At 49.9% G+C, this 27,848-nt stretch overlaps 9 protein-coding genes across 9 annotated transcripts; 6 read left to right on the top strand and 3 right to left on the bottom strand.

Moving 5' to 3' along the window:
• Positions 1-288: 288 nt before the first annotated feature.
• Positions 289-2,069, bottom strand: HO133_006616 (uncharacterized protein; the record flags this gene model as incomplete). Its single annotated transcript, XM_037297514.1, has 2 exons — positions 289-1,950; positions 2,013-2,069. The coding sequence occupies 2 exons, from the start codon at positions 2,067-2,069 to the stop codon at positions 289-291; spliced, it is 1,719 nt and encodes a 572-aa protein (XP_037147224.1).
• A 1,036-nt stretch (positions 2,070-3,105) lies between these two features.
• HO133_006615 (uncharacterized protein) lies at positions 3,106-5,503 on the bottom strand (the record flags this gene model as incomplete). Its single annotated transcript, XM_037297513.1, has 3 exons — positions 3,106-4,353; positions 4,469-4,960; positions 5,042-5,503. The coding sequence occupies 3 exons, from the start codon at positions 5,501-5,503 to the stop codon at positions 3,106-3,108; spliced, it is 2,202 nt and encodes a 733-aa protein (XP_037147223.1).
• Positions 5,504-7,300: 1,797 nt separating this feature from the next.
• Positions 7,301-7,892, top strand: HO133_006614 (uncharacterized protein; the record flags this gene model as incomplete). Its single annotated transcript, XM_037297512.1, has 3 exons — positions 7,301-7,310; positions 7,378-7,391; positions 7,572-7,892. The coding sequence occupies 3 exons, from the start codon at positions 7,301-7,303 to the stop codon at positions 7,890-7,892; spliced, it is 345 nt and encodes a 114-aa protein (XP_037147222.1).
• A 2,264-nt stretch (positions 7,893-10,156) lies between these two features.
• HO133_006613 (uncharacterized protein) lies at positions 10,157-10,703 on the top strand (the record flags this gene model as incomplete). Its single annotated transcript, XM_037297511.1, has 2 exons — positions 10,157-10,363; positions 10,476-10,703. 2 exons carry the CDS (start codon positions 10,157-10,159, stop codon positions 10,701-10,703), a joined length of 435 nt encoding a protein of 144 aa, XP_037147221.1.
• A 2,088-nt stretch (positions 10,704-12,791) lies between these two features.
• HO133_006612 (uncharacterized protein) lies at positions 12,792-13,966 on the top strand (the record flags this gene model as incomplete). Its single annotated transcript, XM_037297510.1, has 4 exons — positions 12,792-12,933; positions 13,120-13,257; positions 13,511-13,674; positions 13,829-13,966. 4 exons carry the CDS (start codon positions 12,792-12,794, stop codon positions 13,964-13,966), a joined length of 582 nt encoding a protein of 193 aa, XP_037147220.1.
• A 1,646-nt stretch (positions 13,967-15,612) lies between these two features.
• On the top strand, positions 15,613-16,689 carry HO133_006611 (uncharacterized protein; the record flags this gene model as incomplete). Its single annotated transcript, XM_037297509.1, has 3 exons — positions 15,613-15,906; positions 15,956-16,092; positions 16,152-16,689. The coding sequence occupies 3 exons, from the start codon at positions 15,613-15,615 to the stop codon at positions 16,687-16,689; spliced, it is 969 nt and encodes a 322-aa protein (XP_037147219.1).
• A 2,569-nt stretch (positions 16,690-19,258) lies between these two features.
• Positions 19,259-19,649, top strand: HO133_006610 (uncharacterized protein; the record flags this gene model as incomplete). The annotated part of the gene is made up of 2 exons (XM_037297508.1): positions 19,259-19,358; positions 19,501-19,649. 2 exons carry the CDS (start codon positions 19,259-19,261, stop codon positions 19,647-19,649), a joined length of 249 nt encoding a protein of 82 aa, XP_037147218.1.
• A 743-nt stretch (positions 19,650-20,392) lies between these two features.
• Positions 20,393-21,579, bottom strand: HO133_006609 (uncharacterized protein; the record flags this gene model as incomplete). The annotated part of the gene is made up of 2 exons (XM_037297507.1): positions 20,393-20,754; positions 21,021-21,579. The coding sequence occupies 2 exons, from the start codon at positions 21,577-21,579 to the stop codon at positions 20,393-20,395; spliced, it is 921 nt and encodes a 306-aa protein (XP_037147217.1).
• Positions 21,580-21,920: 341 nt separating this feature from the next.
• On the top strand, positions 21,921-23,612 carry HO133_006608 (uncharacterized protein; the record flags this gene model as incomplete). Its single annotated transcript, XM_037297506.1, has 2 exons — positions 21,921-23,288; positions 23,415-23,612. 2 exons carry the CDS (start codon positions 21,921-21,923, stop codon positions 23,610-23,612), a joined length of 1,566 nt encoding a protein of 521 aa, XP_037147216.1.
• Positions 23,613-27,848: the final 4,236 nt, after the last annotated feature.

Below are 27,848 nucleotides of genomic sequence, written 5' to 3'. Positions count from 1 at the left end.
ATAGGGCTTCTGTCCTTTATTCCGAAATCGACACGCGCAGAGATGCCTCGCGGTTGTCGTTAACGACGTCGTCACGGTCTTCCTACCTGATGCTCCTTGCATACACATCCGTTGAACCCCGAGGCCGCTGTTGTAGAGAATTTTTTTTATCCCCTCGGTCATACGAATATCTTTTCTTAAAGTGTAACGCCAAGAAGGATAGATTTTGACATCCTTCCGACGTCCTCAGCCCATATGTCTCGGGGCCAATCATTTGATTGGATCATATTGGGCAGTATTCATGATACATCAACCCTGCCCAACGCTAGCAGCTCTCCTTATCCGTTTCTCAGATGCTTGACTCGCGCTTCGAACTGCAGCGGGGCTACTCGCATCCATCGGCTTTCGTCGCCTGACGAGTTGATAGCACCGGTCTAATTCTACTTCGACTGCACATCGGACTTTAAGAGAGCTCACGGCGGGCCAGACGCTCCGCTCGCCGTGCAGGATCCAGTAGTCAAGGCTCTCCTTCGTTGGCGTTTCGAGCAGTTTCAGAAAGTCACTGGGCGCCAAGTCTGGTACCAGGGTAAGACTGGGGCCAGGGACTGTCTCGTCGATGAGGAGCCTGCGGATGGAGGTTGGCAGCATCCCCAAAGAGTCCAATTGACTAAGCCGATGATGCACCTCCAGCGTCATCAGCCTTAGCAACGGCACGACGATACCCTGTCTCCTCGCCTGCCTCGGATTATCGGGATGCTGTGAATCGCTTCTCAAGAACGGCGCAATATATGGCCTCGCTTGGCTGACGACAAAGTGGTTGACGTTGAAAAGCTCAGCGATGCGAGAGAGTGGGGAGTCACGCTCGTTGGTGGTGTAGCTAGCGGATTTCCAGCTGTGGAACGTTATTTGCGGCGATATAAGCCAGGGGACTATGGCACCCGTTTCGTCTTTGCAGAGGAGGCTGTGGGGGTGGTAGAGGCGGGTGCTGGAAGCGTTGGAGGCGAGGGCGGCAGACCAGATGAGCACGTTGGGCGCTGTGATGTAGTTCAAGAGGTTAGGTACGCCGCCTCGGTTCGAAGTAGCAACGGTGATGTTCAGCACTCGTTTCGTACGAGCGTAGGCTTCCTCGAATGTGAGATCGCCAACATTGGCACGGACGCACTCTTCGAGGACGTTGACGTCCAAAAAGTGACCTTCTCGTACAAATCTCATCAGTCGGCGGAGACATGTCTGCACTGTGCCCGTCTGATGGCTTGATATCAATCCTTGCCTCTCTTCTATGGTTGAGCCTTCGCTGTTGTGTCTTGCGAATGCCGTTAAGTTGATACCATCGCCATTGAGAAAATCCAGCAGTTCGTCTTCAGTGTGTATGCCCACCAGCGCCGCGATCAGAGCTCCAGTCGCTGTCCCCGTGATAATCCTCGGCAACAGTCCTCTTAGATGTAGAGCTTTGACAACTCCCACATGACATAGTCCAAACATAGCCCCTCCCTGCAGCACCAGCGTCGACCGTCCAAACGCCTGCCGGGTGTCATGCAGCAAATCCAACTTCGCCTGACTCGTCCACCCACTCTCATAACTCTGCGTCGTGGGCAAAGCCGTCACATACTCCACCGCCAGCGCCACTTGCGTTATGTACTCTTCAATCAATAGCTTCGTCCCCGCATATGCCCTATTGAACAGCTTCGGCGTCGTAATGTTGCCCAAGTTCCTGACCAGCCCCGACCTGAGTAGGTTCACGAGACCGGGTATGTCTTCTTCTTCCCGTGAATTGATGATGGCGATGCGTCGCTCGTTCATGAGCCGGTAGTCATAGTATTTGGAGGAGGCATTCTGGCGCCAGAGGTCGAGGTGCAGGAGCTCGTCGAGGGCGAAGGCCGATTCTTCCCATTCTTCGAAGGAGGAGGCGCTGGCGAGGGTCGAGAGATGGGTGTTGAGGGCGGGCTTTTTGTGCCACCAGCGTGAAGCTTTCTGTTATGCATACCTGAGCTGGGCGCACTGGTAGATAGGAAATGGAGAGGGAGAGGACGTACGGTTTGCCAGTAGCTGCCTACCTCGGTGAGCACGCCCAGTATTGATGAGAGAGCCATTGCGACTGCTCGTCAGCCATTTCAATTCCGGAAAAACTCGTGGGTGATGGTTATAAGTCTTGCTTTTGTGAGCCTGCGAGTATCATGTGTTGGAAGAGAATCGCGTGACCGCATTGGAACGGTGTTGAAGGAAGAGGCCGTCGAGGGGGCACAATGGCGATTACGAAAGTCTATGTAAAAAGTATGCTATTGAGAAGTCTTGCTATTTGTATGTACCAACACACTTCTATTGGTACATGTTGGTGACAGCTAGAATGTACAATCTAAATACGTAACAGGTACAATGCCTGCCCACACCCCCATACCGCCCTGGTGGCAGGTCAAATCGCCACTCAATTCTTGCTCTGTTCTAGGGACGATGAATCAAATATGGAGTTTAATCAGTCCAAGTCCAATCTTCTTTGACGACTCCCTGGTCTCGAAAGGAACGAGTTTGTGCTAATCTTTGAAAAGTGTCATCGACGACATTCTTTCGATGGCATCTTGCCTCTACCCCGAGATTGACGCAATAGCCTCCGTGCAGGGGGAGAATAAGATCGTTTTGAACGGCAGCGTGTGACATCATACCATGTTCAGTTGAGGGATAGAGCTGTACACTCAGCGCAAACGGATCTTCAGAGCTCCGCTTCTTTGAGTTTCAGCGCGATGTGAAGGATGCTGCCATTGTAGATGGGCTTTTCGAAGCTGATATGTCGAAAATCACGCCTATCGCCCCTTGCTGAGGCTTGTTCGCATCTGTACGAGTCACAGCTGAGTGTGAGACTCTTCAGGCCTGGAATTTTGTTGGAAAATAAGCGAGAGGGTCAAAGCCTGATTTTGGATGCATCATTTGCAGACCTTCGAAAGCTACCTTGACGTGGCGGCGGGTATGGATTGGCCCAATTCAGAAAGAAATGTCCAAACGCTTTGCCGAAATTGCCGAGTGGAGGAGGAGATGATACCGTCGATAGCAATGATTGTATGCTAACATCGCGTCTTAACCATCGAGGCTGCCAATGGAGTTGAGATTTCGTCTATCCTGCTTGCTTGTAAACATTCACCACCACACACCAAGATGACTCGCATCTTGCTGCATGGCATTGACGTCCACAGGCGGTTGTTCCGCCATCTCAAAGTCTTGCATGAACTCGTCCCATTCTGCCCAGTTGATGGTACTCGCGGTCTCGTTGACATTCCACGATTGTAACGTATCCGGTGAAAGCTGCTGGTCTAGATCCAGAGCTTGGTTTGGGAAACTTGCCATGCCTACCCCTGACGTCGAATCTTGCGGAAACGACTTCGCTGGAGTGCTAGAGTTAGGATCGTAAAAGTGACCATATGCGGGAACAGTAAATTGCGGCAGAGACTGTTGCGATATTATCGACATGCTCTTCATGCTAGATTCGGCTCTCTTGGCCTGGGCTTTGCTCATCAGCTTCTTGATTGGGCGCCAGAGCATCCCCTTTCTGGAGTCAGCAATGTGCTCGGCCCAGTCATCGAAGACCACATCCACGACTTTCCAGGCTCTCTCCACCAACGGACCTTTGTCTTGAATACAAAGCTCCGCCAAAGTAGCTCCTAGAGCGTGCCACTGGACTCGAGTATTGAAATACCACCTCCACTGAGCAGCAGCCGGCTCAGTGATGAGAAGGTGGCTGTACTCGAGATTTTGGACGGCGGTTTTCAAAACAAGCTCCCTAGAGACGTATTGCTGGACCATGCCACGCATGTCGGTCAAGGGAGGGTGATAAACAGCAAGGCGCAATCGCGAGCCGATCAGTCGAATTACCACAGATGTTACCCAACCGATAGGACCAGCGAGGTCACAATGGATGAGCACGTCCTTCTCAAGTTTCGTCTCGAGCTCTTGTATTTTTTTAATATTTGTCTCAATGGGAGGTACAATGGGAGCATTCTCGGGGTCTCGTCCTAGTGGTGTGTAGCCAAGGCGGACCGCATATTCCCACACGACATGTGATACATGACACTTGGTCATCTCTGTGAACTCCTTTCTTTCTACTATCGGTTCCATACTTCCGGTATCCATGTCGTCGTCGTTGATGTTCAGGGGTAACATGGTATTGAAAGATGACTCGAGAATGAATGGATCAGAACCTCGGTCTTCTAGGCCACGGATGTCTAGCTCAACTAGGTGCCACCATAGTCTGCGGCGTATTTCTCTCGTGAAAGGAGATATGCCGGACCATGTGCTTTCGCGATGCAGGGTCAGAGAGTGGGCCAGCCTGACGGCAACACTGAAAAGAGTCCAAGCAAACATCGTATCATCATTTGTCCGAACCGTGGTCTAAGAAGTGTCGTTAGCTAATTCATTCACATGTGTGTAATAAGTCGCATTCAGGCCTTTTTTTCAGAAAATTCAAGTAGACAGCAAGCCCATTGGGACAGCAGAATATGCTTACAAGGAATATGACCAGAGCTTGAAGTGTGCCTATCTCTTGGGTACTCAGCAGGTCGGCGTTCGATAGCGCCGACTCTGTGCCAGATCTATACCGGGCCAGCAAGGAGTTCCTTCCATCATGGAAGTTCTGCAAACATTCTTCTTGGGTCAAAGAAGTGATTGCGGCATAGTACATGGCAAATAGCAATGCCTCAACGTAGTTTCCAGATGGTATGGCGTCTTTGTTGGTCGAAGCACTCATCACCAGCTTCCGCAAGCTTGGGGTATGTAGTATCTTGACCATTGGATCCACATTCTTTTGGTAGTAGTGGAATAGAGCAATTATCTGGGCGGAGGAAGGGTGTAGTAGACGCAGCTCTCTTTGACGAAGAGGGCTAGATCCGAAGAGTACGGATGATTGAGAAATGCTTGTCTCTGCTGGTGATTGGCCAGAAAGCTGAGAATCTTGCTCTTCGTCGGAGTCATCGTCCATGGTCTCCTTGAGGCCTTGGACCTGTAGCGCACCGACCGGTCAGCGAGCATGCACAATACATTGTGGTTGGTTCCGCGGCCACATAAGAATCATCGCACCGACCTCACTGCTCAATGATCGCCAGAAATGAGTGCCTATGTATCTGCTCATCCCATCTTCAGCGGGATCTGGACCATTGCTGCCAGGCGATCGAGCTTCCGATGTATGCCTGGAACTACTGGTGTCTGGGCTCGGTGATGCATCTTCCACAAGCTTCTTCCCATTGATATCCTTCCCCTCGACTTTCATCTTCTCAATCAACTCTTCCATTCTACCCAGCCTGCGCATGAGCTCGTCGTTGGTCGCTTTGGAGCTCGCCGACTTCTTCTTCGGGTGCCTCGCACGTTCGGGAAAGACGCAATCGAGGTTGGAGCGAGAACATGGCAAGCATGGGTACTTTTTGTCGCATTTGATCTTTCGCTGCCGGCAATGGGTGCAGCTCAAAGGCTGCTGTACGGGGTTCCTCTGACCGGCGCCGGGGCTCAGCGCAATGCCAGAAGCCGGGCGCGGTTGGTAGTCAGCCATAACAGGAGGATTGCGGTTTTGATGGAAGCGAGGGCATGCTAGGATTGATATAAGATTCCAGGCACCCAGGAAAGTGACTCGCTACGAGTCCGAATGGGGTAAAGTCAACATCGTACTCGCGACCTGCTGTGCCGTAAGGTATCATATAGTATGTAGAATGGACAGGGGTGAGACCCAGAGAGCTGAACTTGTAACAGATAAATTATGGCCTACGATATCCAAAGTCAATGCAGAGGAAACGGTGGTTGACACGTATTCGTTTTCCGCTGTCTGGTTGGATATAGTACTGCTTACAGTGGTGACGAGAGAAGTAGTAAAATACTTGTAGTATCTTACGAGTCGGACGGTATCATCGTACTTCTTGAGATCCTGGCCCTACGAGGCTAGGGATGCGTAATGACTGACATTTTTACCTCTATGACAGTAATGTGACGGTCATACGGTGACAGGCCGTTTAAACTGATAAATGATAGCGCTAATTATTGTATACAGTAGGTACGTATCTAACCGTGAAAGGTGTAAGGCTAACAAAGACGGGCGTAAAAGATAGGGGCTTGGCGTTATTAGTCCTTAGCTCGGTAAGATATTACTAGTGATCCTCGATTTCAGCCCTAAAAACCTCTGAATACTACCGTTTCCCTCGAATCTCACGCTTTATCGTACTATAAGCCCTTTGCAGTGCGGTCATTTGGCTATATATGACTGTCAAATAACCGAGTAGGTCTGACCTGACGTTAGGTGTCATATGACAAATCCGCATCCCTATACGAGGCTGCGAGCAACTCCACGCACTTGTACATATATCTTTCTACTGCAATCACCACGAGCAAAGCAGATGCCAGAACCGAATACGAATTTTGATCCTCTGCCGCCGCCTATGGCGGCTCGATACTTTCTATCTAATCACAGAGCCAGTAATCACATATTTTGCTTGGTTGGTATTTTGTGTAGAATATTTTCGATTCAGAGTTTACTTTCCATTCAGAGTGCGAGGGTAATTAATACCGAGCAGTCTTCTTGTCGCATATACTCGTAACACTCGTCTTGAACCCTGCGTTAAATCTTTTTGAGACCTGTGTTACAACCTATGTCACAACCTACTCGTACTGTCCAGAAGTCAGCTACCTCGCTTAATAGCGCCGGGAGAGTTGACCAATCAAATTACTCAGTTCTCCGCAAAATCGTACTAAAATATACCTTATTTTTTAGCGAGGTAGCTCACTTCTGGACAGTACGAGTATGTTAATCATTGCCGATTAGCTTGTAGTCTCTTTTTCTGTCTTGTCATAATCCATATCCGAAACTGTACATCAAGTTTGGGCGGCGCCAAGTCTGTTAAACACCTCGACGATCAAACTGCTGTAGAGTACAGGAACTTCTTACATGTGCGTTGAGAAAGCGAAAAGTTTCCCGCACTTTTGTTACGGATCAATCCTTCACACTCGGTACACCTTCCTAATTAGGCCTTAGCGCGCCTCTCTCCGCACATATCTACCCTGCGGGCACATAGATTAATGGACAACTTTACAACCACACACATATATGAGTCAAACCATAATGATTCCTTAACAAATGGTAGCGACACCTGGCCCTACTTCATAGGATATCCAGGCGTCTTTCCAGACGTTTATGCAAAGCCTGCACCAAACAGCTAATAGTGCTCCGCTCCAAGCCGGTCCTCCAACACACTCGCTGTCATCGAGTACCTTTTGACAAAACCCACGCCCACATCGATCCTTTCGCTAGGCCTATCGATATCATGAATTCATACGCTGAAAGACTCGCCTCATTCACGTCATGGCCACACGTGTGTCCAAGTGCCTCTACCGTAGCCAGTGCTGGCTTTCATCAGATATTCGACTCTACTTTTCCAGCCTCGGATCTAACGGTGTGCTCACTATGCGGTCTTGATCCTTGTGACTGGGACAGTGACGGTAGTCCATTTGATTTCCACGCTACTCGATCACCGGAGTGTCCATTTGTACGTGCAACGCAGCAGAAGAAGAAGCAGCACCGGAATCAGAAGACTCGCCAGCAGTATAAGAGAAGGTCTCTATAAGTCGTCCAGTCAGCCACTCAGCTAGCCACTCAGTCTGATACTCTACAAGAGGAGGGAACACTACAGCAGGCAAATGCGGAGAACACTGCGGAGAAACCAAGCGGCAGCAAGGCCCCCAGCACCAAGAACACAGGCCTACTCTCCACGCTCCCATGTCAAATCGCCACTCAGCAAGCGGAGAACACCACTGCAATTTGGCCTGTCATCCCCACTGCATTGATATGGTACATCATTGCAATGACGTCACAAGAGGAGGATCTACTGCGACGATCACAGCCAATTGGGCCTCTACAGGAGGAAGTTCGAACGATGCATATTTGGACGATTTGAAACCGTCCGATGTCTTGCTCTGACAGCAATTTCATTATTCGAAAGATTTCACTGCGGCAGGAGATATTGTGGGATTCACGTTGCTACCATTTGTTAAGGAATCATTATGGTTTGACTCATATATGTGTGTGGTTGTAAAGTTGTCCATTAATCTATGTGCCCGCACGAGGGTCGGTGACAAAAGTCTCTGCCGACTTTTAGTGGGGGCTGCGGGAGAAAGTCGGCAGAGACTATTGTCACCGACCCTCGGCAGGGTAGATATGTGCGGAGAGAGGCGCGCTAAGGCCTAATTAGGAAGGTGTACCGAGTGTGAAGGATTGATCCGTAACAACTTTGGCAATTCGAAAATCCGAAAATCTTCTTTCTGTTGTAGATGGACAACTATCTTCTGTGACACTTCAAAAATCTCATAGATCATATTTAGTATATCAATTACATAAGTAGATTCCTGAGTTCTTCCGAAATTGTAGCCTTGAAAGCATGTAGGTGTGTGTGTGTGTAATTCCTATATCGGAGAGCCATGCCTCTATTCGTACCCCTTCCCATTGAAAGGCGTAGCCTAGAGTGCAACCGTTTTTACCCACTCGATCTTACGGCTATATCCGGTATCCGTACTCTATTTAAGATATAGTAGATAATCGTAATCCCGTAGAATCACAACTATATATATTATATTAGAAATTTTAAAGCCTCTATTATAACTAGATATTATTACACTCTATAATATATTTTAAAACTTTTTTCTTATTTCTTTAGACCGAGCTCTAATCTCTCTATTCTATATATTCTTAAATATCTAATACTTTATTATATATCGTTACGTAAGAGAGAGAATAGTAATATTTATTAAATCGAAGCCGAGAATACTCGAATTAAACTCTTCTTCGATTCTCGTAAAAATATAAGATCTAATTAAGTCTATTCACACGTCGATAGCTAATTAAAAGATATATAATTATCACTTATTACTTACTAACTTCGCTATTAAGAGAGTATTTTTCAAATATATTAGATTTAGCTTTCTTATCTAATCTCTTTTTAATAAAAAACCTTTATATAATTTTTATAAACGAGTCGACTCGTCTATAGCCAAAATTAAGTACTTATAATATTTAGAGAAAAGTTATTAATTAGCGAGAGAGAGAGATATTATTCAATCGAGAGAGATAAGACTCGCCGTTATATCGATAATATTAAATTCTTCAAGAGAGACACATTAACCCTCAATCTAATACGTCTTATTATTTAATTTTCGCTTATATATAGTTAATCGTTATCGTAATCAAAGAATCTAATCATATATCTATATATAAATATACGCTCTTTTAAGATCTCTTAACTTCTCTAACGTATCGAACTATAAGTTTACGTCTATTATAGCTAACGAGTTAAGACTTAATCAACGCGTAGCAGCTACTAAATAGGTGTAGAGTAGACTCCCGAAGGTATAGGAATCTTTATCAGAGGGTTTATAGCCGATATCACGTATAGGTAGATCTCGTTGCCAGCCGAAAGCATGTAGGTAGTGAATCGTAAATTCGAGATTCTCGGAAGGTAGTCTTGGCATCGACTTGGTACTTTTATCAGAATACACGTTCTAATATTTAAAAGAGTTTGGCATGTGGACTTGAGCCTATCAAACTTCGTACGCTACCTTAAGGTCTCAGAGATCGAGTGTCTGATTCTCGGAATTTCTGATTGGGGGGAACTCTTCTCGTTTCTCAATGATTAGGAGCATGGGGGTAGAATCAACCCGGTCATCACCGTATCGCATGGACTGTGACGCTAGATATCGTCTCTCTGAACGTTTTGGTGCTGTGCAACGGTTCGCTGGATCTATTCTATTGAGCCATGAGCTAGGTTGAACGGATGCTGTGATATGCTCCCATATCGCTCATATTCATCCTCACTGGTCACTTGGGAATGCGACATCTGGCCCATTGTATTTTTCTAAATCCTTAGCTTCTCAATCTCGAAGTCCATGCTTCACTTCGCAGACACCGGTCTTGCTGTTCAATCTACCTCACGTTGTGAAGTCCGAGGGTCGCCCAGATTGGCCTAGGATTAGGGCTAGAGTAAAAGCTTGCTGAATTTACCGATGACGACAATGTTATAATGAAAGAAGTCCATCTGGGATTGTTTACCCCAAATTAACTCAGGAGCTTCGTCGTTCCCGCAATCACTGATATATCTAGCAAGCTGTTTCTCCTGCACTCTTACACAGGCTCGACGAATCCACATTTGCACAATTCAAAGACCTGAAAATGGCATCGCAAGATCCCAATCCTCAAGGTGGCTCAATCACGGACATGGCCGTTGATGGCACCAAAGTTCCGGACGATGCAGGAGCCCAATACACCATACCCTCTGTTCCTCGACCAGATCAAATTACAGACCCATCCGACGATCCCAGCAACCTTGGTGCTACTGATCTGGCTGGTGCAGCAGATAACGCCCAAGATGTTAGCAGGGTCAGTGACAGACTTCTTTCCACCTTTCCAAATGTCTCCATACTTGAAGAACATGACACTTATCCTGCAAAATGTTCGACTAACTCTCTGCGTGTGTCTCTCTGGGTTGTAGACCACACGCGATACCGCTCCTAACCCCGAAACTATTACCGGCACAGGCGATGCTCTGCCTCCGGAGATCGGCTCAAAGCGTCTTCACAACGACGTGAATCAAGATCTCAGTAAAGGCCATCAGCGATACGACAAGCATGTGAAACAAAAGGGCAGTGATCAAGAGAAAGGGGCCAGTGAGGGGGCCACGGAAGATGAGGTCGTGGATGGAGTTATTGGGGGGCGTTGAGACTCAGCGAGACACTTCGGAAAGGACTGATGACACAGCGGGACTACGTAGGCCACGGGCGCAGGCGGATTGAGCGAAGAGAGGCTACGATGCAAGATCAAGACACACTTCTGTCATATGGCAGCCTGTTGTATGCTAAATCAATGCACTGAAAGAGATGGCTTTTGGCGCCAATTCCAATGGTAGCAAGTTTAAGGTCACAAGAGCGAAGAGAACTAACAGTTAATTCTCTAATGCGAGCGGCTTCGCCTACTCCACCCACTACGTTCATATGCAATTGGAGCCAATGAAACCTCGGTAGCATACTGCGAACACAGTTGCCTTTTGGACACTGCAACCGAGTAAACTCATCAGTCTGTCAGTAGGCAAAAACAAGCAATATTCGTGACGAGAACGAGATGTTAACTCCAGGGTGGCTGATCTTCTGAAATTCTATGGCCTGGCTCTGGCCTGGCTCGAAAACTGGAAATTAGGCTTAGTTTTGAGAAGACCAACCTTCTAAGACTGTCGGATTCCATCCGGGATGCAAAAGGAAGCACATTTCCATGTCTTCTAAGCGGTGTTGATGGCGTTGTTGATGTACGGTAAGATCTAAGGGATGTCATCAATGAAAGTGATGACAGAGAAAGCTGTATGATCCGTGAAGATAGGTAGCGTAAGTGATGAAAGGTCGCGCCGCAAGACCAAGGCACATATTTGTTCTAGGACAACACGTTTGGATCTAATTGCGTGCCCCTAAAAGAGCTGGGGTTTTGATATCAAGCCAGTGCAAGCAGACTGCGCGCCCCAAACATTTACTCGATATTGTCATGACCGTGCAAGCCAGCTTTATGACCTTGTTGTTCCCGGCCAAGCTGTCTTGCCTATACGCGATTTCCAGAGAAACAAGTGTACTACAACTGACAAGAGAAACAATCATATGGTGTCCTGGCTGATACGCATGCCGCCACTCAATCATGCCAATAGCCTCACTTGGGTATGCGCCAGAAAGATTGCCATTCGGCCACAAGCCCACTATAAGCCCACTTCACTACTTCGGAGTATTGGCATGAAACTAGTACTGTGAGGCTTAGGCCTAAATGATCGGCAAGATCAGGTTGACCAGCCAACTAGAATAGTTGTTTGCCTCGGGGTGCAGAAAGGAAAGCACTCCTTGAAGGCGACCCTCCTTCTGAGCGAGTTAACCTTGACTCTTAACGCAGAGAGAAAACAGGCCTTTGACGCGACCAACCATTGAAGACAGCCAGATTTGATTCGGGATGCAGAAGAAGGCGTTCGCGTGACTTATCCAACGACAACAGTCAGATTTTCGTCTCGTAGCCACTCCCCTCAAGATTAGCTTCTTACCCCATTTCGTTTGTTCCATCCTAGCGTGCCTAGTCACGTTTTCCTTTTGCAGAGAACCTGAGATCCACCATCGCCTGCCGGCACAACAGTTCTTATCATCAAAAGTGTCTAGCGCGTAATCCTCTACGCAATCGTTAGAAAGTCAAACCCAGGATGTCCACACTCCACACGCCGAACCCTGCTATGGCGGACGCAAAAGTCGGATCACCAAGCCTTGACCGTGATGGAGCCCGATTACCTTTTATACCGTATGATATACTTGCCCAAAACACATACCTTGCTATGAAATAGGCGCTAGACCCAAATCTATCACAAAAATTAATGTCAATCTTTGATAAACTGGATATGATTTTCCAGGAGTTTAACGAAATTAGGACCAACAGCCAGAGATCTTGAACGTCACAGGCGTCCTCCAGATCAGCCTGTGAATAGAGAGTGGGTAATGCGTATTTCGTTTGTGAGAATTTGACCTCTGCTTACCCAAGAATACGACAAACCGGACCGTGATTGAGAACGTGCACTGCTAATGCTGCTGCTCGGACGTATCTTCGGACCTTTTTTCTCACGATGGAGGCTTGGCAAATACTCAGCAAGGTAGCCCTTGCCGAAGCACTGCCAGCGGTTGGCAAGTCGCATAGCCATCGCTTTCCATAATTTGTAAATGAACTCACAGAATAAGATGAGCAGCGCAGAATGGTCCAGGCCGTTCATCAGGGTATCAGCTTCCTTGTTCCTAGTAACATGACGGGCATAAACGGGACTTCGGCGATACTGGCATTCAGCTTCAAGTTCATGTCTCTCTCATGGAAAGAACCAGCCGAATTTCGTGCCGTCCTAGAGGGACCGGATCGCAAAGAGCTTTGCAACTTGGTAGCTGCGACGGGTAAAAGGTTGGAAGATTGCCAGGCTTTCTACGAAGTTCATCTTTCGGTCAGAAGGCTTGTTTCTATTAACACTCATTATTTAGATCACGACGTCCCCGATAGGCCTTCTGCTGCGCAGTAAAGAATTGAGTTAGTGCAAGGCAAGTCTAGCAACAATCCTGCAAATGTATACATAATACTTTCAGCTCTGAAGAGCAATCCGAAATACATGTCTGCGGTAGGCGTGCCATCCGCTAGGGTTCTGCCAGATGCGGCAGAAGCTATCGCTAAGGCCAACAAAGAAGGCTTCAAGCAAGGCATGGCCGTTACCAAGAAAGAAACTAGTAAGTACAGTTCCATCCGTTGTTCATCTTTTTCCGCTCTCATTTCCCTCTTTCGTTCAAAAGCAGAAGCAATCGCCCCTTCCAAATCCAAAAACGCGTAGGAGAGATCGTGTGAACAGTCCGTGCCACAGGAGAACATGCCCGAGTCAATCGGCTCGTGTCAAGACATCAACCCTATCAATTGAATAATCCACGAGTGAGGATATCGTGCACACCACAAAAACGACCCAAAAGGTGGAAACAGATGCTTCAGAAATACTCACCAACGCATCTGGTGCCATTCTCGATTCCTTCAAGACTGTGGATGTTCAACGTTACTATAGCAGCAGAGGAAGTTCGGGAAACCCTCCACGCCCAGGCCTAGACAAGAATCAGAGAAGCCCCGCTCGCTTTGGAATGCCTGGATCAAGCGCGCATGTACGCAGATCAAGACTGACGACCTACCAAGCTGTAAAGGCGTCTCGGAAACGCTAATGCTAGAGTGCAATCTTTATTACCATTGGAAGGTTCTGTACTCTTTGTTCACAAAATGCTGGGATCTGTATTTCTCAAGACTAATGCGTCACTTTAGATCTTCCACCGCGAGGATGGTCACACTCCGGAATCGTTCGACTCGCGTTTCAACAGCCTCGATCACCACCACCACCCCTTTGTGGTCGTCTACCAGCAGGGTGGATCCGGAGGCATGGTCAGCTTCGAAAAAGGGTGAGTCACAGTTCTGATACCGCTGCATAAGGAGAAAGAAACCAGCATCGCCACAGGGTATAATACGAAACCAGACACAGAGCCCGTCACCTTGGGCTTGATTCCAGGCTCCATCACGGTTGCGTTGCCGGAAGCAGATCTGTATCTGTCTGGACCCGGTCCAATTGTGCTATTTTAAGTAAGCTGAGCTGATGGTACGCTTTGGACAATCTCAAAGACACACAGAGATCATGAGCCGCGTGCCATTTTGGAAATAGGATTCGATTGCAAGACCAAGTAGTCTCCTATGGACATTTCTGGCATGCTCTTCAGGCTTATGGCCCATGTCTGGCTTCGTTCCTGAACCAGCAAGCCGTTACTAGCTGATAGTTTCATACCTAACTAAGACCCATATGTGACCTCTTCTTGAACAGACAGGCCGTTGTTGGTTGACGAGTTTGATCCCCGAGACACCGATTCGACTCTATCATTGCATTGAGAGATTGCTATTGACTAACAGATCCAGCGTTTGAACATGTATTCGACTCCATACTCGGAGTACTAGACCTTTGGCTTCACAATTGCCCTTTCTACGTCTTTGCGACTCGCAGCGTCATTCGTCTCGGTCCTGTGTCCGAGGAGTGTTGGAGAATGCTCCCAGCCTTGTGGTAGGGCCAGCACCTACTATTTAGTAGCCTTCACAGCCATTCTTCTTCTTCTGATCACAACGAGTTTCACACCACATTCCCATAAGGAGACTACCAGCCTGTGACCGCTAATCGACTTGTAGACGGCTATTGCCTGCCAAAAGCATGGGTTGATGTTTTTTTATTTTTACCAGAGATGATCCTTTCGGAAGATCGGCTGACGGCTCTTGAAAGCAACGAAATTGACTGGAGCGTCAGGCTTGGAGTAATCTAAAGCGCAGATCCACAAATGTACCCTCGTACCTGATTATTGCTGACTGCCTGATTGAGAAAGCGGCCATGTCCCGGAGCTCAGATTGGTATTCGGGGATGTCTAATACCCCTCGCAATATACCCCGTCACCTGAAGCATGACATCACACGGGCAACACATTTCATCTACCCGGCCCCTCATTTCATGCAGTGCTTCCGATCGTTGCTTGATTTACCACGTCCTCTGACGCTCCTCCGCATTCCTACCGTCGAATGATGGTGTGCTTGATGATCTATGTAAGACCTACTCTGAGTAAACCTTACGCCGCTCTGAGATCTACCAGACTTGTCGAAGACTTCTCCGTATTCTCATCTTCAGCTCGGAGACGGGAACACTATGGATTCTGCCTGTACGTGTGAGCCTTGCGCTGAGCAATTGGTGTGCATTAAAGGTACTTCGCAGAACCTGACGGGAACACTATGGATTTTGCCTGTACCTGTGAGCCTTGCGCTGAGCAGGCTGTGTGCATTAAAGATACTTTGCAGAACCTGACGGGATAACGATGTACTGGCGGTAAATGAGAGTCTTGTACTGAAACGACTGTATAGTCCTGTGAAATTTCCGGACTGTCCATGGTGTGAGGCTTTATTGGGGGTGTAAGCGGTGCATAGCCCTCCCGGTGCACAATATAAAGGAGACCGTTTGGAAGGAGAAACGTCCACCAAATTATCTCCAATATCCACCACACAAAAGCTGTACACACACTTTCACCATGTTCTCTCAAGTACTTCTCCTCTTACTCTCCATCACTCCCTTCTCGTCACCAACACCTGTGGCGAAGCGAGCATTCTCAAACGGTCCTGTCATCACGTCCAACTTCCCAGATCCCGCTTTCATCAACGTTGGTGGCACGTACTATGCTTTTGCAACTTCCAATGGAGCCCAAAACATTCAAATCGCAACGTCGCCAGATTTCGATACCTGGACGGTGACAGGCAGTGACGCTCTCCCGACAATACCATCTTGGAGCACAGGCGACGTGTGGGCACCTGATGTCGCCCAGCTTGTGAGGACCTCCACAAACACGATGATAAGTGGGAGACTGACTATGACAGGCTGATGGCTCTTTCGTCCTGTATTTCGCCGCCACTTCCTCTACCAACACAAACATGCATTGCGTCGGGACCGCCACATCATCGACGGTCCAAGGTCCCTACACAGCCAGTGACACCGCCTTTGCATGTCCTCTTGAGTCCGTTTCACCCTCCTAGAAATATCATCTCTCGTCATTTATCTAACCTCCCACTACAGTCAAGGCGGCGCGATCGATCCGGCCGGCTTCGCAGACTCCGACGGCTCCCTCTACGTCGTCTACAAAGTCGACGGCAACAGCCTCGGCGGCGGCGGCACCTGCGGCAACGGCGACGGCTCCTACTCCACCCCCATCATGCTGCAAGCCGTCGAAGCCGACGGGGTCACTCTCACCGGCACCGCCACTCAGATCCTCGACCGCGACACCGACGATGGCCCTCTCATCGAAGCCCCGAGTCTCGTCCTCGTCAGCGGCACGTACTACCTGTTCTTCAGCAGCAATTGCTACAACGGTGCGGTTTACGATACTAGCTACGCGACCGCCAGTGCTGTCGGGGGTCCGTATACGAAGGCGTCGAGTCCGTTGCTGGTGAGTGGAAGTGATGGAGGGGCGTTGAACAGTCCCGGCAGTGCGACGGTGGGGCCAGCGGGTGCGCAGATGGTTTTTCATGCTGATTCCGTGGCGGGGGATTCGTCGCTTCGGCAGATGTGGACGGCGGGGATTTCGGTTAGTGGTGGTGTGGTCAGCATCAGCTGAGGGTGTGAGGGAATATATGTATACTCATATGGGGAAAAGATGTACATTTATTGTACATTATGCGTTGGAAGACACGGCATCTGTGAGGACTCTGACTCCACTGATTTATGGTCTTGCCTCGGATATGACGTGCTCTTATGTCATGCTTTTGAGGAAAACGTGGGGATGTTGACGGGTTTTGGCGGAATAAAGTGGAGTGTGGAAATAGATGAAAGACGTGCCTCGAGAATGACGTCCCTTTGATCCGATGACCAAACGATCATGCATAAGGTAGAGCAGGAGAGAGCAGCGGTTGGATATGATTTGCCTTTTAGGGTTACGACCCGGTCCCCCCTTTTTTAAAGGAAGATGTTTCTTCGGCTAAAACCTTGTTTTTACTTTAGCGATTGCGGGGGTTTTAGCGTCGTCGATCGACAATCGACCCTCGCATCATTCCGCACTAGAACACCTTAGCTCGGGATGACTCAACTATCTATGTCTTCAAGCACCTCATCTTTCATGTTGGTTTCAGTCGGGATCCGGAAAGTGAATGTTGTGGGAATAGATGTATGGAAAGAAAGAAGAGAATGATGGAGGAAAGAAAGACGTCGGCCTTGGAAAGCTTCAAGGCTGAGTGATGATGGATGTATATCAGCCCAGAGTGAACAGGTTGGGAAATGTTTCGCTGCTCATACGAGCCGATTCTTGGTTTGTTGATGATTGTACTCATATGCTGGGGTGGTGAGGGTTTATATATCTTATTTTCCTTCGCATCTCATTCTGACCGTCCAACAGGTTATGGGCCCGTGCTGCGCGGTTGTGGAGGAGAATCCCTTGCGTACTACACATTGGTTTACACATAGTATTTGGCGGTTTTCATATACACGTTGACCGGTCACGGTTCACTAAGGTGCGAAAGTCAGGAAAACTGCTACTCAGGGGGGTGGGGTACTAATCGGTATTTATACACCATGACTCTATTACCGCGTGTTTGACGGCACCCAAACCCAGGCTTCATCTCTTTGTAACGAGCAGTCTACCCAGGGAATGGCACTGAAGGTTTGGCTTGCTAATTGATTCTCAGCCGAATGGCAGATCTGGTACCGTTGTTGCCCGTGCAATCGTGCCACGAGACCGACATGTAACTACTCTATCCATAAACCAGTTTCGTGAATACCCGCAACTATTATCTGCGAGACCAGAGCCTCCTGGGAGTCTTTTTCTCTTGCTTTGACATGCTCGTCGGGCGCGAAAGACATGAAATCTAAAAAGTGTGCAAAGCTCATGGCAAGGCCAGCGATTCAGGAAGGGTTCTAAAGTCCGATATCATTGGACACGCTTTCAATGGGTTGTCTCTTGAGTACACGGACGGGGAAGTAAAGAGTTTCATGCCGCCCCTCGGCCGCCTTACCGCGTAGAGGCTGCGGCGGAACCAACATTGACGACGCGTGCTCCGTCTCTCTGGAGGGAACAGAAAATCCAAATCATTGGACTGCAGTCCTTCAAAGACACGGCACTGCGCTTCTGACCCAACACTTGCCACGTTGAGGAGTCACGTGATCGGGGTAGATGTATAACACTGGCAGCTGGACCAATCATTGGTGTCGTTCTGGTTACGCGGCAGCGTCATGTTTCGGATTACCACCCAACCATTGCAATGGATTCGACTAGGCGGCAGCTTCAGGTTTCGGACTACGAGGGCTTCCCATCCAATGCAAGGCTTCTGGTCTAGCGCATGCCTTACGGAGGGCGGTGCGAAGGCTACAGCTTCACAATAGCTACGATTTCGGCCACGCCCAACTACCGTGGATGATGCGGCAAGGGCTGCCAGCCCATGCAGAGACGCCCTTCGGACCCAGCGAAGGTTCGTGATTGGTACTGTGAGGGTTTCTGATGCGACCGCCTCCTTCTGCTCGACTGGGCGTCGGTCTCAGAAGCATGACTACATGACTGCATTGTACTTTTGATCTAGCTAGTCCATTGAGTTCGCCTGCGGAACGGCCATGTGGTTGGGCCTTCATTATATCTTTGGCCCCAGAAGTCGCATGCACCTGGACTAGCCCAAGCCTAATGAACGGTACTGTCAGGACTTCCCATCCAGCCATCTGCGATACCCTTCAGGTCCCGTGCCTGGTGAAGCCCGTTCGGATGGCATCCATAGCCTTCAGCCGCGTGAGTAGTGCCAAGTGGACCCATCCCCTATATCCAGGCTGGCCTTCCCCCCGCCCTTCATCTCCTTCATCTCCTTCAACATCTTCCACACCTCTCCAGCAACCCTTCAAAAGCCTTCTAGCTGTCCACAGGTCTCCATCAACTAAGCAAAGACCCCCCCCAACCCTCCTCACCTCTCCGAACACTACAAGCCCCAGACCCCAGAATGTGCCACTACACCTACCTCCTCTACCTTTGCTGCAGCGAACCAAAGGAGTACGATGGCGTCGATGTACTCGATGTAATCTTCTGCAATAACTGCCCGCTCTCCTCCGACAGTTGCATGTACGACTCCGATTTCTTCCACTGCCCCTACGTCACTGCCGAATGTCTCGGGGATTCATACTTCTGTTGCCACGAATGCAGTCAAACCGCTTCAATGGAGGACAACAATGACGATGTGGACAGAGACAAGGATCCCCCCGATACTTTCTCCGAGTACTCGGACCTGGAATCTGTGGGTGGTGGCTTCCCTATCGGTACGTATGACCATCTCTGCGGAAGCGGTGTTTCACTCGTTCCGTGAAGCTGTCACGAGATTTATCCGCTGTGCGTCAAGTAATCCTGACCACGCCCGTGGCACACAGATTGGGACGAGGTGTGCCGTGAGATTGAGTATAGGCACCCTGGCTACGATGAAGTACCGCCGATATGGCAAGGGTGAGGGCGAAGAGACCGCTTTGATAGAGCGCAGACATGGGCTCGGTGGGTCTGTTGACGTTTTGCACTTGCGTGGAGTGCAGTCGTGCATGGATTTCGAATGTATATAAGGGGACTACCCTGCTCTTGAAACCTGGCCCAGAGGTCCCGGTCTCATCCAAGAATCGCATCATTCCCTCTGATAACTACTCACGGAAATCACACAATTCCAAGATCAAAATCCCACAGTATCATCGAAAGCTTGATTTCGTGTATCCGAAAACCTAGTCCACTTCAAATCTAGATCGTAGTACTATGACTAGAAGCGATTCCAGTCCAGCTACGAATCGTATATACTTAAGATTCTAGTACCGCCTCGACACGGTGTGCCAGCCAGCCGGCAGGCAGCCCCGGAAGGTACCACGCTGTCCGTCTCTATTCCATAGCTTACCCAATAACGACGATAGATACGAAGTAATACTGGCAGGCATACAACGCGGTTTTGCATATGAGATGCCGTGAAAATTATGGAAATGGATAGTGATGGTATTAAGACGATTGCTTTGTAGAGCGGTTAGGCTGGTAGTGGTTGTTAGAGATTTGAGTGATATCTGTTCAGATCGGCTCGATTGAAGAGGAGAAAGGGTCACCACTGTCATGAGATGCCTCAGGGCTACTTATAGGGCTACCAGCGTAGGCTTGGCACCACATATAGCTGCCCTGCAGACACTCAGGACAATCAACATCTTTATACTATACCAGATTTATGAGTTGTACTATATTGATTCTGTGACAATCACCACGATCTCGATAACGTATATAATTACATGACGTTCCCATGTCAGCTCACTCTCCATGCTCATTCATTAACTTCCTATGTGCGTCTAGTCCCTCCCATGTCATTGGGCAGCTCAGTCGTCTCATCGCGCCTGCCGGTCGAAAGTTCAGCCGGAAGAAGCGTTTGTCTCGGAACCCTCTTCGGCGCTCCTCTCTGGTCTCCAATGCCCCGCCATACAGGATCATAACTTTGGCCCCCAGTGGTGGGGCTTGTTTTGAGCCTTCTGTGGAACAGCATAGCCACGACGATGAACGCGAGAAGAGCAAGTCCACCAAGAACACCGCCAACGATCGCACCAGTGTTGTTTGACGGGCTTGAAGTTGCTTTCGAATGCGTTGACGATGAGGCTGGAGCCGAAGTGATGGTGGATGTTGTGGGAATAGGGGACGATGAAGTGGCTGAAGACGTAGAAGATGCGGATGTGACCGATGGTTTCGCCCCGCTGAGAGCGGAAGTGCTTGACGGGCTTGAGTGCAGCGAAGTAGTTGTCGGTGAGTACAATAAATTGTCCGTGATTGCGGCGCTTCCGCACGCAATATATGCGTACGTTTGATCGGGTCCATCGGTCAAGAGAGCAGTTGAACAATAATCAGCCCCAGAATCCGTGCTGTCAAGGTAGAGTCAGCCGCAGAGCAACGCTTTGAATATCCGCAATCGAACAGACCAGTGCCGGGGGTCAGGCTAGGAAAAAGGATCGCAAGGGCAGAGACGAGAAGGTTCACAAACCATCCAACAGTCGTAGCGTTTGGATCACCAGAGATGCCGCATCCGCCGTCGCAAGCATGTGCGTCCACACAGCCTCCTACCAGTCCACAGTCGCTGACGGCAAGGATGGCCGTTGAGCAAAACCCCCATATGGCATTCTTATTGTCCACCCTACAGTCGAAACCTGGATTTGCGGTGCGAGGCAGGCTGGCATTCCCATTGAGATAGCCACATGTTGAAACGTCGGCGGTAGGGGTATCGGCTTGCCACTCGGCTTGCCGTGGCTTGAGCTCGGGGTGAAGCTCACTGAAGGCTCGCGGGTCTGACCCCGAGGTGTTGGGGGTGTTGGGTGTGTCGAGCGACTCATATCGAGATACATTATTGCGGGAGGTTTTGACTTTTCGGAAACGCGACTGGTCTGACTTTGCTAATTTAGCCTCCTCGGGACAGCCGTTAGGGCTAGGGTCTCGGCCCGTGGAGATCAAAGCTTGCTTGACAGCAACAAAGAAAGGATTCATGATTCATAAATATTCGATTCAATGTTATAATAGATTGTTCTTCGCAGAGAGAAGAGGAAAGTAAATACCCTCGAAGGAGCAGATACCAGGGGCGGGCAATGCTTGGACGTAAGATCAGTGAAAGCTGAAACGCATCTCGCCACATCGCCCGACCCTCTGTTCCTTCAAATTGTCTGAATCCTTCAGGGCCACCAGCGCCTAATGACCCGTCTGTACTCTTCACAATTCTTTCAATCTCCATCCTTTCCAAGTATCTTCTTTTACCATCTGCCCATGTCTTGCGCTCTGTTTGCCGGTACGATTCGCTGTATGCGGCAATAAACCGCTGTCTGCCGCCAGCCATGCAACGAAAGCTCGAGGTGCTTTGGAAAACCGTAGCTGTTTTCCTAGTCGCTTCCTCTCTGCTCTTGGGCTTCAGCTGGGATTACACCAATGCAAAACCGTACATACCCAAATGGTTCCATTCCTCAGATTGGAACTCCGCAAATGAGACCGGTACCGGAACAGTGACTACTCCATCTCCTCCACCAAGCCCGCCATCCAACCCAATTTTGAAAGATGGCAATAGCACTCTGCTCGAAATGGCACCGTCGTATATCAAAGCTATTATGACTCCGGAAGATACAACCTTCCCAAGACTGGCTTGTCCAGCGCCAACTGGTGATCGTTATCTTTATCTCAAGGCCGGCTCCACAAATATGACCCACGGCCGTACTCTACGCCCGAGGTATTTCTTTGCCCTTGATCTCCATCAATGCGCGAGTGTCCTTCCTCGCTTGATCGGCTCCGTTATTGAAAGCATACGCTTTCTCGGTCCTCAGAACTGCGCTTTGTCGGTCATAGAAGGCCGCTCTGATGATGGGACGTTCGAGATCTTATTGTCGCTCCGCGAGGAAATTGAACGCATTGGTGCCAAATACTATTTCAACTCCAGCGACATCAACCCCACCGTAGGCGATCGCATCAAAGCCCTAGCAGAACTACGCAATCAAGCACTCCAGCCACTTCTGGACCACGCCGATAAAGGAACACCCACGAATACTACTACCGTGGTTTTCATAAATGACGTAGCGCTTTGTATGGAGGACATCTTGGAGCTAATCCACCAACGAAAGTATCAAAACGCTGACATGACCTGTGCCATGGATTGGACTTACGTAGGACCTGACCCTACCTTCTATGACGTTTGGATCGCGCGTGGGATGAACGGCGACACTTTCTTCAACATTCCCGAAGATGGAAACTGGAATTCGGCGTGGAATATCTTCTGGAATAATCCCAGCGCGTCCGAACGTCAACGGACGGGGAAGCCATTTCAAGTCTTCTCGTGTTGGAACGGTGCCACGGCCTTCACAGCAGAACCGTTTCTTGAATCGAAAATCAGATTTCGAACTTCGCATGAGCATGAATGCCCGCAGGGCGAACCGAAAACCTGGTGCACGGAGATGTGGTATTTTGGATACGGCAGAATCGCAGTAATCCCTAGCGTTAATCTTGAGTATAGCGACGAGGCAGCCAAAAAAATCAAGACGGCAAAGGGCTACGTCTCCAGATGGGTAGGAAGCGCTGATGCTGAGGGCGAAGAGCGGATTAAATGGGAAACGACTCCGCCCTCCACTGTTAAATGTATGCCATCTTATCAAAACCAGACTTGGCTGCCCTGGGAAGAGCAACTGCAAGTCGTCGAGCACGAATCGCCTCCCCGAGAAGTACCGTGATTTGGCAGATAGCAAAGTTTGTTGGACTCTTGATAGGGTAGACCGCATCTAGTCTAAAAGATGTATGATACATTAATCTACGCAGCCCAAGTGCCTACACCAACTACCGAACAACAGAGAGCCTTCGTAACAGTCTTCTCAACACACCGCATCGAAGGCTTCACTCCAACGAACCAGATGACCCACGTTGTGTCTACAGCGCCCTCCAACAGTCAGTTCAAAGCACATACAAGAATCGAACTTTCTATTTCTATCCTTCTCATACTGCAGCAGGAGCTCGCTATGCTCAACCCGCACAATGCTCATTTCAAGTAATGTCTGCTCGGCTCTGCCACACTTCCTCGCTCCGACAACCGAACGAGCTCGGCATCCTCGATCCTTACCCCTTGGAGGTTTTACGTTGGCCGTCTGCTTCACGGAAAAGTTTCGCTCTGGTTCGCCCCGTGTTGCAAGCTGCTCATGGAGCCGGCTAGGGCACCTGCGGTGAAACGTTCGGCGCTTGCGTTCCATGGTTAGACCGTGTGATTGCGCTCTTTGCGGTTCACGCTCGCTTTGTCTGTCTGTGTTCCCGCTCCATCTTGTTCTCCGTGTCCTGTTCTTCCGGTCCCTTGCGTCCCCTCGCGTCCCTCGCGCCGTTGGCGCATCTCATACTGGTGTCTGACTCGACCGGCGATGCTAGTCTCTGTTGTCGAAGGTGCTGCTTGATTGATGATGCCGTCTGCTTCGGCGATATGATCGCGAGGAGTCGGCGTCGACTGCAATGGCGACATCGGAGGTCCGAGGGCCTGATTTTGGCCATGGTCTGTGGGACGACGAACTGGCACGGGACAGGATATGGGTGTCACTTGCTCTGTAGTGATGTTTCACGATTGAAAACGATGGAAGTGGTCGTTGAACAGGAGCGCTGCCGTCTACCATTTGTAACGAAGGGGTCCGTGGTCCTCCAATCTCGGGATACAAATGGCTGTCATTCTGCGCAGTTGAATCTATCCTCCCGGGTCCGGGCCTGTTCAGGCATGAGACGTAAAAGTTTTCTCTGCCACCGGAAGAAGTGAGATAAGAGATGGTGTTTCTGAATGGAAGATGACAGATAATGAGTCAAAGCGTTGACCTTGAGCTGCCTGGAGTCGCTCTTCTTCGGAGGGAATGACCAGGGAATTTTGAGGAAATAACCTCATCGAAAGTAGGTCGAATATCGACATTTCTTGCTCAGAAGACAAATGGAATAAGCTGCAATTCGTCCATTTCATGAAGGAAATGCCAAGGAGACCAGAAGGTATGGAGCGAGATGGTTTCCGTCTCCAAAATTCCGACCCACTAAGCTTACACGGCTATCTTCATGATAGAACGGCAATGTCTCGGGTTGCCTGGGTTGAGCCACTGGAGTCCATCTCGCATGCTCGTTACAGTTTGGATATATAATTTCCTGCTTTGGTAGACGAGGCAAGACCACACCCTATACAGTAGAGCCATAAGCGAGCAGCACGACAGTCTCAAGCCCATGCGTTGGACTTTGGTTGTAGAAAGCGGTCTCGTAGAGTACCAATGGTGTAGGCTTGCAGTTTGAAGACTATACCCGACGACTATGGGGACCGCACTATCACTTACTACACTGGCACCAAGGTGTGGAGCATTCGGTTTTGAGCAAGCATACACGTGCCGGTCAAGTCATATAATTCCGTATGGAGGTAGAGAGTACGCAATGTCTTCGCAGTTGCGAGTCTGCTTGTCCTATGCCATGAGACAGGTGCTCGAAGCCTAACAAACTCGGCCCGTGGAAATGGGGATTGCACTTCTCGCACTCCCCTACCGGAAACATCTCGATCGGTTCGACCAAAAGGCTTCGAAAGCCGGAACCGCCACCGGCAGTACCAAAGGGCGGACGTATCTCGATCTTTTTCCCTCCTCCCTGAAGGATGCACCAACAGGATTCCAAACCAAAACAAGTTTTTTCAGGGTGCCCGATGGTCTACGAAAGACGTCGACACGGGATGAATATTTTCATGCCACTCTGTGAATGCAAGCCAGGAAACGACGTCCACGAGTTTCACAGGGCACGAAGATCTGCTCCTCCGAGGCCTCGTCGAGTTCGAACTCTAGGTCAGCATGGAGTGCTTTTGATGAGTCTCCAGTGGTGCGGCCGAAACCGTTGGAGGCCCATGCGGGATCCGCTAGCAGACAACGTTTGCTGTTATCTCGGAACGATCGAAATGTTGCGCTGTTCAGTAGGCATTCCAGGGACCGTGGTCATTCTCCTCCCCTGGCTTGCACTCTAATAATGCTTTGAACCCTCTCGCGTATCCTTCGCAGACAACAAGCCCGATGACATGTCATTCCGTCCTTTGCCTCTCCTTCTCTCCGCCCGTGGTTCTCCGCCAAGGACTCCACGTAGCTGTTATTGGCTACGATGGTAACAGCGCTCTTCGAATACCCCTTTGCCATATATGAATGTGACACATTCGTCTCCCATACACCGACAGACCACCCATTGTGTCCAGCGGGATCAAGACACTCGGCGGTGAAGTAACCCTTGAGCTCCCCGTGGGCAAGCATCTCACATCCGTTCATCCCGTACAGGCGAACAAAGACCCTTGCGTTCCGACAGTCTCCGCTGACCGGAAGGGAGCTGGGGTCGGAGCTAGGGACCCGGATCGGAAGCCCACGCACTGGACGAGCGTACGCGATGACCCGGCCCGAGCCTTTCGGTCTATGATAGTCGATAATCAACTTAAGATCCCTCATTAGCTCTGATTACGATGGAATCACTTTTACTGCCGTTGTCTCACTCGGAATGCTTGGGGATGAAATGACATCAGTCTTAGGGAGACCCTCGTATGGAAGCTGCTTGACGTGGAAGGGGGGTTTCAGAGAAAGACGCCCTTTTCAAACAAAACTAACTAGCTACGGCATTCCCGCCCAAGGAAGCCGCACCGGTGTGGGCCATCGCTGCGTGGTGTCCGAGATCGCAGTAACAATCGTTGTGACCGGGTCGATGGCAAGACCGGAGCAGTCTCCGCATCTTAGGCTTCCAGCATACCGCGACGGCACCGGTGCGGACGGTTCCCCGAAGCTAGGGCGCAGCTGCTCAAGCGTCATAGGTATGTGGTAGAGGAGGGAAGTAGCGCTATGGATTCTAGAGGTGGGGTGGTGGACTGTCTCAACGAGTTGGAGTCGCAATCTTGAGGCAGCTGAATGAATGATACACTCGCCCTCGTCGGGTGGTGGTGTGTGCGGATTATTGCGATTGGTCAAAGCAGGTTTTTATAGGTGACGGGAGTAGGGATGAGGGAGGGAGACGATAACGGGCGGGTGTTTAGTCACAGTATCGATCATTGGCGTGAAGGAGGTGAGATGTAGGCCATAGGGAGTGTGTAAAGCTACGGCGCATAAGATGCTAGATAGATAGATAGAGAGAAAAGTTCCAGCACACGTACGTGATGATCGAGCGATAGTCTGAAGAATCACAGCTGACGTGTACTTCAGTCTCGGATCTAGTGGTACGAATATGAAGACTTGCAGTGCGAGAAGCGTCCATGACTACCCGATGATCTGTATGCCGGTGGTGTGTTCGACCTTCCGATCGGACGCATCGTATCCCACGATCACTCTCCTAGAGGGAGATGACACCCAATAACAATAATTCTAAACGCTGTTCGGGCATAGAAGATGTAGCAGTCGGAGTCCTGGCAGAGAAGCAGACGAGGGACGGGGGTTGGATTCGAAGGCTAGAAAGCCGAAGTAGCCGCTAGCTACCGCTGCGACGGCTTTTCTCGCGAGTCGACCCTTGGCAGAGAGCGTGCTCGACTCGAGCGCCAATCTTAGAAAGGAAGAGCAGTCCCTTTCTTTCTTTGTTTCTCTGCAAGATTTGGCCCCGGTGTCCCGCGCTGTGCTCCCCCCATGCTACACGTTGTGCTCCCCTACCACAGCCGCCGGGGGCGGCATCATCATCACGAGTGGCGGGGGCGGGGGCGGTCCTGGCGAACTCTGGTTGCTGCTGGCGGCGGCGGTGGAGGAGGAGGAGGAGGAGGAGGAGGAGCTCGATGCCGTCTTGTATCTCTGTCTGTTGCGCCGGGGGACGTTCGCGAAGATGATGAGGGCGGTGAGGAGGAGGAGGGTGGCGATTATGCCGGCGGCGATGATGCCGCCTTGGACCATTGTGGGGTCTGGGTGTGTGTTGTGTGAGATGGGTGGAGAGAGGGGAGAGGGGTTGGTTGGTGAGTGAAGGTGGTGGGGAGTGTTTGTGCGAGCAACGGAGGATGGAGACGGAGATGCAGAGGCCGGGACATAGTGGAGCCGAATGGCACGGCGAGGGTCCAATCGGGAGGGAGGGTCGTGTGGCGACGGGGACGTGCCGGAGGAGGGGAAGATATCCCGCACGTTCTGTCGACTTCGGTTTCCAATCTTGGCGTCTCGATGTTCTTGATAGTACGAAGCAGCTTTGCAAGGTCATGCTCCAAGGATTTTCTCCGGGTGAAAAGGCTGCTTGTGAATCTGAATCTTAGAGCATGGCAAAGATGATGGTTTCAGGGCATGAATCAGTGACGATGGGGC

Source organism: Letharia lupina (genome assembly GCF_014066315.1).
Source record: "Letharia lupina isolate WasteWater1 chromosome Unknown contig_25, whole genome shotgun sequence".
NCBI lineage: Eukaryota > Fungi > Ascomycota > Lecanoromycetes > Lecanorales > Parmeliaceae > Letharia > Letharia lupina.
This window is presented reverse-complemented; position numbering and strand designations above follow the sequence as displayed.